Source organism: Pararge aegeria, chromosome Z (genome assembly GCF_905163445.1).
Source record: "Pararge aegeria chromosome Z, ilParAegt1.1, whole genome shotgun sequence".
In the NCBI taxonomy this organism is placed as follows: Eukaryota; Metazoa; Arthropoda; class Insecta; order Lepidoptera; family Nymphalidae; genus Pararge; species Pararge aegeria.
The window spans coordinates 17,799,999-17,814,174 of record NC_053208.1 but is presented as its reverse complement, the minus strand read 5'-3'; the positions used below and the strand labels follow the sequence as shown (position 1 = coordinate 17,814,174).

The 14,176-nt window shown below is 34.6% G+C and overlaps 2 protein-coding genes across 2 annotated transcripts; one reads left to right on the top strand and one right to left on the bottom strand.

Annotated features, from left to right (window-relative positions):
- Positions 1-2,468: 2,468 nt before the first annotated feature.
- On the bottom strand, positions 2,469-6,752 carry LOC120636169 (oocyte zinc finger protein XlCOF28-like). Its single transcript, XM_039907508.1, has 4 exons — positions 6,513-6,752; positions 5,539-5,700; positions 4,455-4,678; positions 2,469-3,467 (listed from the first exon to the last, which is right to left on the bottom strand). Exons 1-4 carry the CDS (start codon positions 6,594-6,596, stop codon positions 2,636-2,638), a joined length of 1,302 nt encoding a protein of 433 aa, XP_039763442.1. The 5' UTR covers positions 6,597-6,752; the 3' UTR covers positions 2,469-2,635.
- An 858-nt stretch (positions 6,753-7,610) lies between these two features.
- LOC120636633 lies at positions 7,611-13,597 on the top strand. Its single transcript, XM_039908193.1, has 3 exons — positions 7,611-7,895; positions 10,643-10,776; positions 12,267-13,597. The coding sequence occupies exons 1-3, from the start codon at positions 7,685-7,687 to the stop codon at positions 12,360-12,362; spliced, it is 441 nt and encodes a 146-aa protein (XP_039764127.1). The 5' UTR covers positions 7,611-7,684; the 3' UTR covers positions 12,363-13,597.
- The last annotated feature ends 579 nt before the right edge of the window (positions 13,598-14,176 follow it).

Here is a 14,176-nt window from a genome sequence, read left to right as displayed (position 1 = left end):
ATACCTACCTACCCATTATACACTTGAACAGGCATGTCTCTAGGCAGATCTACGTCATTTAATGAAAGTGAAACCTAAAATAGCTCCTCCTTTAGTTACTCCTAGCTCCTCCTTTAGTCCCTCCCGTTCTAGCAAACAATAATTTCCTGACGTCAAAACATTTTAACCTCTCATATGCTCTGCACTCCTAGTCACCTATTCACTTTGCCATACCTATAAGTAATGAAAAACCCGATAAACGATATACGAGTAATAAAAAATATTGTAACATGGCAAACTAAAGTTTGAAATTTCACAAGTACTTTTTGAAAGTTTAACGATTGATTGTGACCTTACAACATACTATCAGAAGTATATAACTAGAAAAAGTCTCATTTACTGATATATATTTTTTTATAAAAATAGTTGACGGACCACGTAGATGGCCCAACTGATGGCAAATAGAAAATCATCGCCTATAAACAAAGCAACACTTCAGCTGCATGTTGCACCACATGCCCTGCATGTCGTGCAACATGCAGCTCTGTGTCCATAAATTTGAGGCGTAGGTGTTGGGCCTGTTATTACACCAGCAACCACATCCTTTAGGCCGGAACACAGCATTGCAACAATGCTGCTTAGCGGTGGATATAAGCAGCTTTGTCACAACAAGCTCTCAAATAAAATAAAGTCGTTTATATAATGCAAGTATATAGTGCACGTGCCATATAAGTATATATTTCACGATTCATGATCTACGAGTATTTCTCAGCATGGTCAACTATCCGATCTGGATTCGGTACTGGGTTCATTGCCGAGATGGCCGAAGAATTGTGGGACATTGGGGTTTTTGTGACAAAATATCTCAGTACCAGCTAGAGCAATGAAATTGGTCCTCCAGCGTGCATTGGAGAGCACGTTAAACTGTAGTCCCATTTATTATCACTAGAACGTTATAATAATCGTGAAAGCCAATCAACCCGCAAAGAAACAACATGGTGGGTCTATGTTCTAAAATCCTCTCAAAATAAAATATTTCTTTATTTACTAGGAGAGATTTTTTTCTTTACTAAAAGAGATGTCTTTGCCCGGAAGTGGGATAAATATAAAAATAAATAAATAAATATACTAAGACAATTCACACATCGCCACCTAGCCCCAAAGTAAGCGTAGCTTGTGTTATGGGTACTAAGATGACTGATGAATATTTTGTTTATGAATACATATACATAAATACTTAGAATATACGTATAAACACCCAGACACTGTAAAACATTCATGCTCAGCACACAAACATTTTCCAGTAGTGGGAATCGAACCCACGGCCTTGGGCTCAGAAAGCAGGGTCGCCGGGGTGCCGAGTTCGAATCCCAGCACGAACCTCAAATTTTTCTTAGTTATGTGCGTTTTAAGTAATTAAAATATCACTTGCTTCAACAGTGAAGGAAAACATCATGAGGAAACCTGCATGCCTGAGGAATTCTACATAATGTTCTCAAAGGTGTGTGGAGTCCACCAATCCGCACTGGGCCGGCGTGGTGGACTACGACCTTAACTCCTCATTGTGGGACAGACCCGTGCTCTGTAGTAAGCCAGTACTGGGTTGATGTGATGAATTATTGCGAATGGTGCTGATAAAGAACTGACGATGCAAAATAAGATAAAAGTGTGTGCTAACCAACAAAAGGCCAAAAGGCATTGATTTAATATGCTCTAACGCATAAGATCTCTTAGGTATACCTACCTATAGCACTTTTAAAGTTTTAAGACACAAACGGTCACAAAACTTAGAATTTACTGACCTTTGATCGTCATTCATCAAACATAACAATTGAATATCTAAGTCAAATAGCAATAAGTGTTTCAGGAAAACGAAATTCCGTAACATACCATAGCTGGTTTTCTTATTCAAAAGACTGATTTCCTTTATAATTCTAATTCCCATATTCCCATTGCCTCTTTTCAGAATTTTAGACTCACCAGTTTCTGAATTATATCAATTATATGAGATATTATATATACTAAACTTTTCTATATACTAATATTTTCCTCTATGTTTATTTATTTATTTTATTTTTATTTATTTATATTCTTATTTTAACACTTATCATGACAGAATACTTAAACCTAATGCGATAGTGTAGCTTTTAAAAACAAAATCTTTATATCCTTATACTATCCTATTTATTTACCTATTCCCGTAACAAATAACACATATTGCGATCCTTATGAATTCACTCAGAGCGTAACAATACAAATCACAGAGATCGAATTGAGAATCAAATTGAGGATGTGGAGGGCGCCCGTCATTGGTGCCTCTTTTAATAAATCTGTCCGCACAATCGATACTTCCATACTACTTCCGTACGTATGTTACCTAGGTCACCTACCTAGTATACCTTGAAACCTTAGTGCTCATTGTTTGTTTATTGTTGATGTTTAAAGGCAATGTGTTTTTCGCTAATATATTAAAATTAAACAATTATTACTAACTATTAGGTATTATTAACAAACTGTATTTTCCCGTCGACAGAATAAAGTTAGTAAATTTTTCTATCACGATTCGTAAGCTTAATGTCTCTGAACTTATAACTGTTGACAATCAGAGAACTCAATGAATATTGGCTTATTAAACTTAAAACGATACAATATTATGTTAAAGTATATTATTTGATGGTAGCACTTGAAGAAGATAGGGGTTCGTAGCTGCTGGCTCCGGTCCCGAGGTTAACTGAGCCGCATAGTAAAGAGTGTCACCATCTTGCACTGGTTGTACATTGGATAAGTTGAAAAAATCCATATTTTGATTCTGTTCCTGTACTGCCTGAACATACTGCTCCATCAGCAACGCACTTGTCTCGTCCATGTGTGACCGCATGTGGAAGTTTAAATGGCTGCTCTGCTTAAACCTCTTCTTGCAAATAGGACACCCGAACGGTTGTATGTTAGTGTGCGTCCGCATATGTTGACGGAGGTGAACCGATTGCGAGAAACATTTGCAACATATTATGCATTTGAATGGCTTGACTTTCGTATGGGTGCGCAAGTGCTGGTCCAGACCTGCCTTTTGGGTGAATGCTTTGTTGCAAAACTTGCAAACGAACGGTCGAATACCGTTGTGCATACGCATATGCTGCTGGAGACCACCTACTTGAGTGAAACGCTTCGAACAAATAGAGCACTGGTGAGGTTTCATTTTCGCATGCACGATACGTTTGTGCTCATCGTATTGGGCACTATCGAAGAAAGTTATTGCACAAGTGTGGCATGAAAAGGTGGTAATGCTATGAGATTCGATCTGAGATGGCAACGCGTTTGTCGGGTACAAATTCCTGTCCAGGCGTTTCTCGCAAACCTGGCATCGCAGAGCAGCCTTCCGCCTCTTTGTGTGCTCTTCCCGGTAATGTAAAGAATATTCGCAGCAATTAAAGAATATTTGGCGACATTGAACACCTACGTTTGATAGTAGAGTGCAAGTAAAAGGACCCCTGAAAAATAGAACAACTGTTATATTTCTGAATTTATTTATTAAGAACCATAGAATTAAGAAAATAAAGAAACCTCAATCAGCCATTATTTCAGGAAGTGCATTGTGTCCAAAAAAAGTTCAAACGCCCCGCGCACGCCTGACTTTTCAACCCCGGAAATTGCTAGCTCACAAGCTTTTTCTCATTTTAGTACATATTTAGAGGTAAAATAATAACTGTCAAATGCTAAATAGAATGAAGCGCCGGTTCGAAAACATTACCAAATTGGAGTGGTTTTAGCTGCTCAATTTAAGTCAAATACACGGTTTCCGTATGTTCTTAATTCTGTGTTTAGACCCGCCCCGTTTATTATGGTCTCTTACGAATCCCGTGGGAACCGTTTGTTTTCCTGGGATAACAAGAAGCCTATGCATCTCCATCTCCATCCTTTCAACTAACATTATGACAAATGATGACTAACATTATGATAAACAAACAAGCAAACACACTTTCGCATTTATAGTATTAGTAAGAATATAACTACTTGGTATTCTGTTGACCTTATTTCCAATTGAGCGAGGTGCAATAAACTCAAGTTCCGGCTTGACTCGATCGGCCCCCTATATTCCAGTCTAGTCTGTTTTAAAAGCCTGGGCCTACAGAAGCATGTGCCTGTACATTACTTAGTAGTTTGACTTTAAAAACTCTGTTTGCAACAACACTGTCAAGTCAACCTATAGCCATATATACGATTAGGAAAGATGCAATAACGCTAGCCCAGAATTTCAGTCGCAATCAGTCACTTCTCAGTTTCATGATAAAATAACTTCCCCACATGTCCTTATTTAATTGTTCTTATATAATTTCCATAATAATAGTGAACTTACCTACCCAAGTCTAAAGAATTGTCTCTGCGAAAATCCTGTAGTGGCATATATCGGTGCTAATTCCAATATCATTAGGGGTCCCTAATTTCATTCGGAATCACAATTTTGGGATCAAAATTACCTCAAATCCACCGGTTTCTTTTCAGGCTTCGATTGCATTTTTTTGATCATGCTATCGAGACGCGATTTTTTCACTCGCGCACTCTCACTGCTCTCGTATTTTACAATCAAATAACTAGTGCTTTCACTGTAGGTTCGTTTGGTTACTCCATCTGTGTCTACTTTTAAATCCTCCTCGTATTTCTTTAACGGGTAAAATTGAAAATCGCAGAGAGCATCCAATATCTAAAAAAAAGTAAAGCAGAAAACCTACCGGTTACCTACTTCGCATGAATTAGTACGCGATGCGGATTAGGTGCGATAAGTGTGGGTAGATTGCTAAATTGATGTAAACAGCTTGCGAATACTGCATTCATTCTACGAGAATATGGCTATCCCTGTAGCATTACGTGCCACGAGATAATTATCACTAGCATTACGTGCCACGAGATAATTATCACTAGCATTACCCATATTTTTTCTATAGCGAATGTCGAAATAATGGTAGGTATAAATAATTTTCTCGTGGGCGCATACTAGGATGCTGGATGCTATCGCGACTGGCTTTGATCCCGGCCATATAGTATGCGAGGTTTCTAAGTTTTCCAAAAAAATACTTGAATAATGATCTATTTTGAGACGGGCTTATCCTCCAAAGCACAGGGATAGAATTTAAAAGCTCTGGGCTTTTTAACTGAAAACTCCAATAGGTGAAATTGCTAATTTATGCCCGTTGCTAATTTATGGTGATCGGAGTTTATGTCTAAATATTAAAGAAAAGGAAAAAACCAGGGCTTTAACTAGCACAGTTTTTTCTAAACAGCATCCTTTCTTTAAAACTACGACCTTATTTAGTTATGCGGTTCGGTAATTTCGAATTGGTTAAATAGTTATTATTGAGGTTGTTCCAATGTACGGAACTCTAGGTCTGATTATACCGCTCGCCATTTTTGATTCTTTATTATTTTCGCGACGGTGTTGTTATTAGTTCACTGAAAAATTTCTTGATCGTTTTACATAGAATTCACTACAACTATATTACCTATGTGATTCCGCGAGAAAAATTTGCGATTTGTTTATCTGGCTAAGGAATATATGTACGATACCTGTTCACGTCTATTTAAAGGTGGATAGTCTTCTGCGCCGGAATCGTTAGAGCTGTGTTGCATGTTTTTATGGTTTTTTAGAGCATTCGCATTGTAAAATGTTTTCTTGCAGATGTAGCAAACGTAATTAGCTATTTCATCATCTTTCTTTTTTGAAGGGTTCTAAAAAATAAGTAGTTCTTAACAATCTTTTCATTCTTTATTGTGTAAAGTTGGTTTTCAAATTAGTGTTAAAATAAAAACAAAATGGATTTTTAGTATTCTAGGATATGTTCATATATTTTTTAAACCTAAAAATAATGTTTCTTTTTACACTTTCTAATAAAAGACAGTTTGGTAAGTTAAAATAAACGCTCTAGCGCCTGCGCTAATGTCTTACTGCAAATCGTGCGATTTATGCAAAAAAATATATATACCTATACGTATTTTACTATTAGTGAAGATTATTCTGTGAAACGTGATTCATACCCAGTAATCCATTAAGTATTCATTAGACAATAAATAATTAATCAATATTTAGGACATTTCATTCGTTTTTGAGTTCGTTATCTACCTACAACTGGTTACTTTTTTTTTTGTTTTCCACTTAACTTGCACTTAGAAAAAGTATAAACATTTTTATGTTAATTCGTGCTACAAACAAATGCCCTGTTATCGTATTTATTACTAGGTACTTTGTAAGCGGGTACATGAAACAGGTTCTAAGAACCTATTTTTATATTTTTCATCCACAATAGTATTCCTAATAACCTCGCAAATTGATATTTAGCCATAAACCAATAGCCAGTAGGTACCTACTATAGGCAGCGAACGGTTTTTTTTCTTTGATTATATTTCTTTTCTCTACTAAAGTCAAGATATTATTTGTAATTAGTTTTTAATAAACTTTACTTTTTTAATTGCTATGACACGCAAATAAAAAAAATAGTAAAATCTATTTTATAAAAATATACAAGCAACAAAATAAATTTTACCTGCAAAAATTCGAGGAAAAAATTATTACATGACGCCTCAACAGAATTTGAAAGTAACGTTTTATCAAACTGATCCATTCTCATTAAATATTAATTTGCAACAGGCGTTTTTTAACCATTAAGTTTTGTTATTCATAAATCAAAATAACTTTTTCGGAATGCGGTTTAGGAATTATAATGCGCATATCCAAATTTTAAGTTCAAATTTAATGTGGCCAATTTCCCTTCAAAATGGCTGCCATAAATAAACAGGACATACTATACTATATTGTGACTCTATTCTATCTCTATTCATAAGCCCTAGAGCTCTATTGCACAGAAACGCTAATAATCAAAGATTATTCATAAACGCTAATAGCCACAGATTATATCAATAGTCTGTGATTTAATCACCTTAAAAATTTGGTTCAAAATGTTAATGCTTAAAATTTTAATTAAAAATTAAAAATGCTTAATTTGGTGCACATATTTTTACATTAATTTGAACTTGAGTGTGAATTACTTCTATATGATTTTTTAGCCGATTTGACAGATTATTTATTTGTAAAGTACAAGTTGTCACACATTATTGAAAGTGTTAGTGATAATAACTGCGTAATAAAGAGTGGGACATGGGCTCGAAACCTGGTTCATGTTACTTTAGGTCGTTTGATCACAGTACCTAACATTTTTGGCCTGACATAGGATCCGATATTATTTCGATGTTATTAGGTATTTTCTGTTATACAATTTTCTGTACCAGTGTTAGGCTTCGAGTACCCATTTATTTACAGTTAAGTTGTCCTGAATATAAATAAAATCGTCGCTTTGGTCAACCCAAAGTCACGTTCTAATTTTTTTAAACGTTTTTAAATCGATTTCATTTAACATTAGTTTAATTGTTCTTTTGTTATTTTGGGAGTTTCTAGTACGATACCTATCTTTTATTATTATTTTAAGTTGTAAGAGTTGTACTTGTAAGTTGACTCAAAAAGTCTAGAATCATGCCCAGAGCAAGTGTATTACTGCAGCCTTTACTCTATGGCCCAGAGGCCAGTGCTGTAGGACTGATGCCAGTTAATAAAAAAACTATTTTTGTTGTAATTTTAGTTTACTTACAGTGTTTTTATCAATTGTTGTGTGCTTCATAACTTTGGTTATGGATTGAAGCAATTAATCATTATAAACGAGAGATGGTTCAGACTTTTTCAGATTTTACCGTATCTAAAATGACTTTCCGTCTATTGACAAAACAGCGACTTGTTGTGCTGTGTATTATTTTAGCTCTAATTTTCGGCGCAATATATTTGAAGTTACATTACCTACAAGACATCTATGAAGGTTCTCCATCGTCAAGTGAACGATGCTTTACAGAATTGACATCAACTAAATATCAATTAAATGGTAAGCAACTCTTAGAAAATTTTACTTGCAAAAAATTCACTTACGTACTCCTTTTTGACGATATTAATAAATGAAGCAACGCCCGAGTCCCTTAAGAACAGCTAACAGGCTCTACGCTTATCTATGCTTTCCTTCACACCTTTGAGGTTTTCCTATTATTTAACAGCCTCAGAGGTGGAACGCCAGATCCAGCCTATGAATCAAAACTTAAGACATTGATTCACAGGATGTGTTAAATATTCTGCTTCTTCTGAGGGCCAGACTAAGTAGCAGTACTAAGGTAGCATAAGCCTACCTTTGTATGTACCTCAAGCTCACTCCAGAAGAGCAGGCTGCCTAGGTTGCTGAGTGCTTGCTGGGAAGTGATGCTAACTAACCAAGGTGTGCTGAGCATTGTTCTGCTACTTTGCTGCAACAGAGCTTTACATGCGTTGGTGTTTTCTCTGCTTCCACAGAGATTGTACAGAGTTGGTTAAATTCAAATAAAAAGGTGTTTGTTCTTACGGGCAGTGATCTGCTTTCATCCCTAAAACTATCCTTTGTTTGCGGTTTAGTATAGCCTCTGTGGTATGTTTACACTAATTTGTGTTAGTCCATAACTCTGAGTTTGTGGATTAAGTTTGTTTGTGCAGCCGTGTTTTGTATTCACTGTAAGTTTGATTGGTTCTGGTCCTACAAACAACAGTCATGTTGTTTGTAGGACCAACAACCAACAACAAGTGTGGCTAACAACAACAGTCGTGTTGTTGTTAGCCACACTTGTTGTTGTCGAATAATGTTAGGTATTGTGTGCAAAAAATACCAAGAAACAGCCTGGATTTAAGAAACTGGAGTCGTCCACCCAGCTATTGTTTCTAAAGCTCTTATCCCATATCTTTTAAAATCTCTTAATCAGTAATGTAATAAACTGAGGATGATAATGATAATTCTTATTACATTTTGATAATGGTTGTGGAACTACATCCAATCAGATAGAACTTGGATATTCACAAAGGTGAATATCGAAATGTTATCCATTTACTTCAGTGTAACTAAATAGTAATTAATTTTATACTATCTGCATACCCTGTGCATACCATCTATGCACACCACTGGTTGTAACCATTCACAAATACACATAAAAATAAAACATAAATTGTGTCTTTGTAATAATTATAAGGGTCAAACTTTTTCTTATTGCTATGCCCTGACAGGTCCTCATGGCTATTTTAAGGCATGGATGGAAGAAAATAAATAAATGAACAGTTGACTCACCTGCGCTGACCCTTGTTTGCAGAATTTAAATAGCCTAAAGAAAGCCAGACAAGCCGGACACTGTTTATTTTGGCTGGACACTAGGGTGGCGCAAAAAAAACGACTATTTTTTTTTTTGAGTCTCGGATGAAAAAATGTTAGTTTTTGATGTTTTAAGAGCCCTCTCCAAAGGACAGCTCAAAAAAAAATATTTTAAGAGGTCACTCCAAATTTTTTTAAATTTCGAAAATCGTCGAAAATCGATTTTTTTTTTTTTTTAAATTTTTTTTCTCGTTACGGTATAATTTTATAGACCAAAAAAAAATAAGTTTCTGAAAGTTTCAGTTAAAAATTTTAATTTTGAAAGGTCGCTCATAATTTTTTTTAATTTATTAGTAAATGACTTTAAATTTTTTCGAGTGACCTTTTAATATTAAAATTAAAATTCCGGCCATTTTTTTTCCTTTATTTAGTACAATAATCTATAAAAATACACCACGAGATGAACTAAAAAATCAAGGATAACAAAAAAAACACAATTTTTTTCTAATTTTATCATTTTATTTAATCAACTACAACATTTTAACAGTATTTTAATGTAAATAAAATTATGAGCGACCTTTCAAAATTAAAATTTTTAACTGAAACTTTCAGAAACTTGTTTTTTTTTGGTCTATAAAATTATACGGTAACGAGAAAAAAAATTAAAAAAAAAAAAAAAAAACGATTTTCGACGATTTTCGAAATTTAAAAAAATTTGGAGTGACCTCTTAAAAATTTTTTTTTGAGCCTGTCCTTTGGAGAGGGCTCTTAAAACATCAAAAACTAACATTTTTTCATCCGAGACTCAAAAAAAAAAAATAGTCGTTTTTTTTTGCGCCACCCTACTGGACACACAAACAAAAAGCCTAACTATGTTCGGCTTTATCTGGACATCTGGCAACACTATCTGAATATTGCCAAACTATTAACAGATCCAATCAGTATTTAAATTATCATATAACAATCATCATAAGCCTAAGAATACCCATGTCCCATAGTGGGCCTGTATTGGATTAGTCCAACACAGTTAATTTAAAAACGCTCATAACTTTGAAATTTGACAGCCGGTTGGCGCAGTGGGCAGCGACCCTGCTTTCTGAGCCCAAGGCTGTGGGTTCGATTCCCACTACTGGAAAATGTTTGTGTAATGTACCTAAATGTTTTTCAGTGTCTGGGTATACGTATATTCTAAGTATTTATGTATATTATTCATAAAAATATATTCATCAGTCGTATTACTACCCATAACACAAGCAACGCTTACTTTGGGGCTAGGTGGCGATGTGTGTATTGTCTTAGTATATTTATTTATTTATTATTATTTTAGAGGTGCGTGCTAAGCATGGAACTTGGTGCCCCAGAAAGAATGTTTTGTATTGTTGTTTAAAAAAACAATCCTTTGGCCAAAAACAGGCCTTTTCCATCAAATTTTGCACACCACATTGACAAATTTTTCTTCCATTCATTTTCAGTGGTGACGGAATACAAAAATCGCATAGACAAACTGCTAACAGAAATGGAGAAGAAACAGAAAGCAGAAAAGGAACGCTTCAGGGATATTATGGATAGCTGTGTAGCAATGAAACAGCAGTCTCTTATTTGTCAGGTATATATAAAGACATATTCAAGTTGATAATCCTAAATGACAACTTCTTCATTAGTCTACTGGTTTGCTTGAACAACTACAGAGTATGAGGCCCTGGTTCTGTACTGGGTTGGGGCTAAAATTATTAGGCATTCAGATCGAAATACAATTGTCACCACCCCAACTTTTCCCGCGGGTGTCGCACGAGGCGACTAAGTAGCAGCAGCCTCGTCTGTGCTACTACTACTAACTGTGTACATAGCAGTGAGTAGTGATGGCGATAACTACATTTGTAAACTTAAAACTAAAGCTACGAGGGTTCCAAATGCGCCCAGGTCTAAGAAAAAGCCCACAACAAACTTAGCCGGGTGTTCATTTTGTTATATCTCACATTGCCATTTGATAATATTTAAGAAGCAACCTGGTTAGATCAATTGTTCACACCCAACCTTTTTTATTGTCTATATAATCTTTTATACTATAGGACTTTTCTATAAGCTTTCCCTTAATACAAACTTTTTAAGAGACATCCCCAATACTTCAACCAATAATTTATTGTAAAATAGTATACAATTTCTTTTAATGAATTGCTTATTTTTTGTAGTCTAGTGCACTGCACACACATAAATATTAGTAACAGAAGAAGTAATAGCTAACTTCCAAAAACTCTGAGTTTTTATTTTTAACGGGTAGATTCTTATGCCATAGAAAAAGTTATGCTGTTATGTAACACTAACATGACGCGATAACATTCATTAAAGCCGCCCTAATGGGAATAGCAACCATTTGGGTTGGTGGTTCTAATCCTCAACTACAGAGTTAAAGGCTATTTTGTATGCTATCAGTGGTTATCACAAGGTGTTGACCAGAGTAAGCGTTAAGTAAGCAATGATTTAATATGGACATATCCAAGTAAATTAATTAAATCATTGCTTTAATCATCAAACATTGATTTAATGTAGGACATATTTTTGGACTGGACTCTGATCTTCATCATCTTGCATAAACTAAACAAAATAAAAATTAAATATAACAACATTCTGCTAAAAAAACTGCTTGTGTAGTATAAACATACAAGACTTTGTTTCAAAAGAATTTATAAAATTGGCCAACTGAATATAAATAAGGTGTATTGGGTGCAAGTCTAGCCAACAGGTAGGTAACATTCTAGCCAAAAACAATTAATTCAATTTGCATGGAAACAGGTAGTTGTTTAACGAACACAAATTTATACTCTTTGGCGGAGAATGTGACGTAGCTTTCTAAGGCTTGGCTTCTGTACTGAATACTTCTTAGCCTACTCATACTGTTATTACGAAATTTTGCCAAGTTAACTTAGAGTATTAATTCATACCTAAGAGTTTTGACGGCAATGTACCTAATCTTTTAGTATAATTTTATAGAATTAATGTTTGGACATTTCTTCTTATAATCGTCGCAGTGCTTCAAAATAAATAATAAAAATTAATAAGCATGACTTATTTCTAAAGATCTTTTTTTTATGATTTCAGAGCCAATTTGAAGATTTGCAAAGCGAATGCAAGAAAGTTAAGGAAGATTACGACAAAATTAAACAGGATATGGAAAAACCAAAACCAACGAGATAGAAAACTTAATTATATTAACTAAAACTTACATAATAATATTATTATTCCTATAACATAATTTTGGAAGTTTGTATGAAAGCTAAACTTTACAAAACAGCATTTTTGTAGACAGATTATGCTGAAACTACGTTAATCTGTTATCTATGACGCTGCTTTTTAGAATAATGTGCGGGTTCTAGACAAACTTCTATGCAATCAAGTTCGTTTATAATGGTAAAAATAGTAGCTTGGCATCACAATATTATATATTTTCCCTGATCTCTGCTATAATTATATCTATCTATTCGAATGACACTAGACTGGCTTGTCCTTGAACAAATGGCAGCTCAAATTTTGTCCTCATTTCACATTTGAGTGTCTCGGGACTAATGATTAAGTAGTTTTAAGATATTTTAATTTTATTTCTGTGGACACGCTACGATTTTTTGACGGGCAATGCCGTTAAATTCTATCAATAATGTACTAGATATGCAGTCTCATACAATATCTAATGGAACCGGTTTTTGGTTTTTTACTGATGTTAAATTTTTTTTTTTAATGATGTTTAGAGTTTAATTATAAAGAATAACAGCTTTTGTGCGCTATGTAGATTTTGTTGGTTTGATGATGAATGGTTAAGCAGTTAAGGCGTGAAAGCTTAACAAACAAAAAATCTCACATCCACATTATTAATATTAATTAATAGTGTATAAGGATTACATATAATACGGACGTCTTTATATACATTAGCTATTCCATCACTCATTTTGCTTATGAACGTAAAGTACCAAGAGAGCAGCGTTTTCACTAGCTTACTGAAGTATCAAAAATAAAGAACAAGTTAGGTCTTGCCTTACACAGACCCTATACAGACTGACATCACATCTAGTATATTATTTAATCAAAGCCTGTTATCATCTCTACAATTGAAGGCCGATTTTTATTACAGTGCTTATTTACTTAAAAGCCCTGCTGTACTTATCCATAAGGTTTAAATTACCACAATTTAGTTACTCTTGTGACTACAAACAAAATTGTGGTAAACTAACTAGTACTTATTTAATAAACGTGGCGAGACAACACTAAGAAATGCGGAAATAGCCTAGTGGTAGCGTAACCCGTGGCCTGCACAAGGCCAATGGGTTGGTAACGATGACAACGATGATAACCATTAATTCCGACGTTACGCCACGTTTATAAATAAAGCCGAAGATGTTTACCGTTATAGTCGTAAAAATGTAATAGGCCCGTTTTGACATTTGTCATCGCGACGTAACTAGTTATGGAACCATAAGACTCTGTACTCGATACTCACGATAAATCAATTCAAGTTTGTATCAGTACTGGATTGATATTATTATGTATTGTAAAGTGTTCGTTCGTTCAAAGTATTCCTTTAACTTCACAACCAATACGCGTGATTGGCTGTTGATTATACGTCCACTTTTCAACATGTTGAAACAGAGTTAGTACTATATAACAACAAACACAAAAATCGAGTCAAATCACTATGTTTAAATTAATGTCCAAAATAGAAGAGCCATAGTTAACGTAATAGTAAACAATATATATCAAACTTAAACGAGCGCACAGTCAACTTTACAAGATGAGGAACGAAAAACTGCGCAGTGCGCGCGGGGACGCTTCAGTCATGTGCCGCTTGGTCAGATACATCATCTCAGACTCATTATTTAGAACCCATTTTGAGAACCAAGCTCATTCGTTGCAGTAAAAATAACTACACAATACTTAATTTCGATATTCAGTAAAAAAATGGTTACAGCTCTAGTATAAAAAAAAAAAAGACTGAGAACGTAACTGTTTTCGGAACGTTT

Bases quoted from the DNA above. Each gene is read 5' to 3' on its own strand.
- LOC120636169 (XM_039907508.1), bottom strand. From the start codon at position 6,596: ATGAGAATGGATCAGTTTGATAAAACGTTACTTTCAAATTCTGTTGAG. The intron at 5,701-6,512 runs GTAAAATTTATT...CTTATTTTTTAG, and splicing joins TTTTCCTCGAATTTTTGCAG to AACCCTTCAAAAAAGAAAGA. The intron at 4,679-5,538 runs GTATCGTACATA...ACTTTTTTTTAG, and splicing joins CTTTAAATAGACGTGAACAG to ATATTGGATGCTCTCTGCGA.
- LOC120636633 (XM_039908193.1), top strand. From the start codon at position 7,685: ATGGTTCAGACTTTTTCAGATTTTACCGTATCTAAAATGACTTTCCGT. The intron at 7,896-10,642 runs GTAAGCAACTCT...ATTCATTTTCAG, and splicing joins AACTAAATATCAATTAAATG to TGGTGACGGAATACAAAAAT. The intron at 10,777-12,266 runs GTATATATAAAG...TTATGATTTCAG, and splicing joins AGCAGTCTCTTATTTGTCAG to AGCCAATTTGAAGATTTGCA.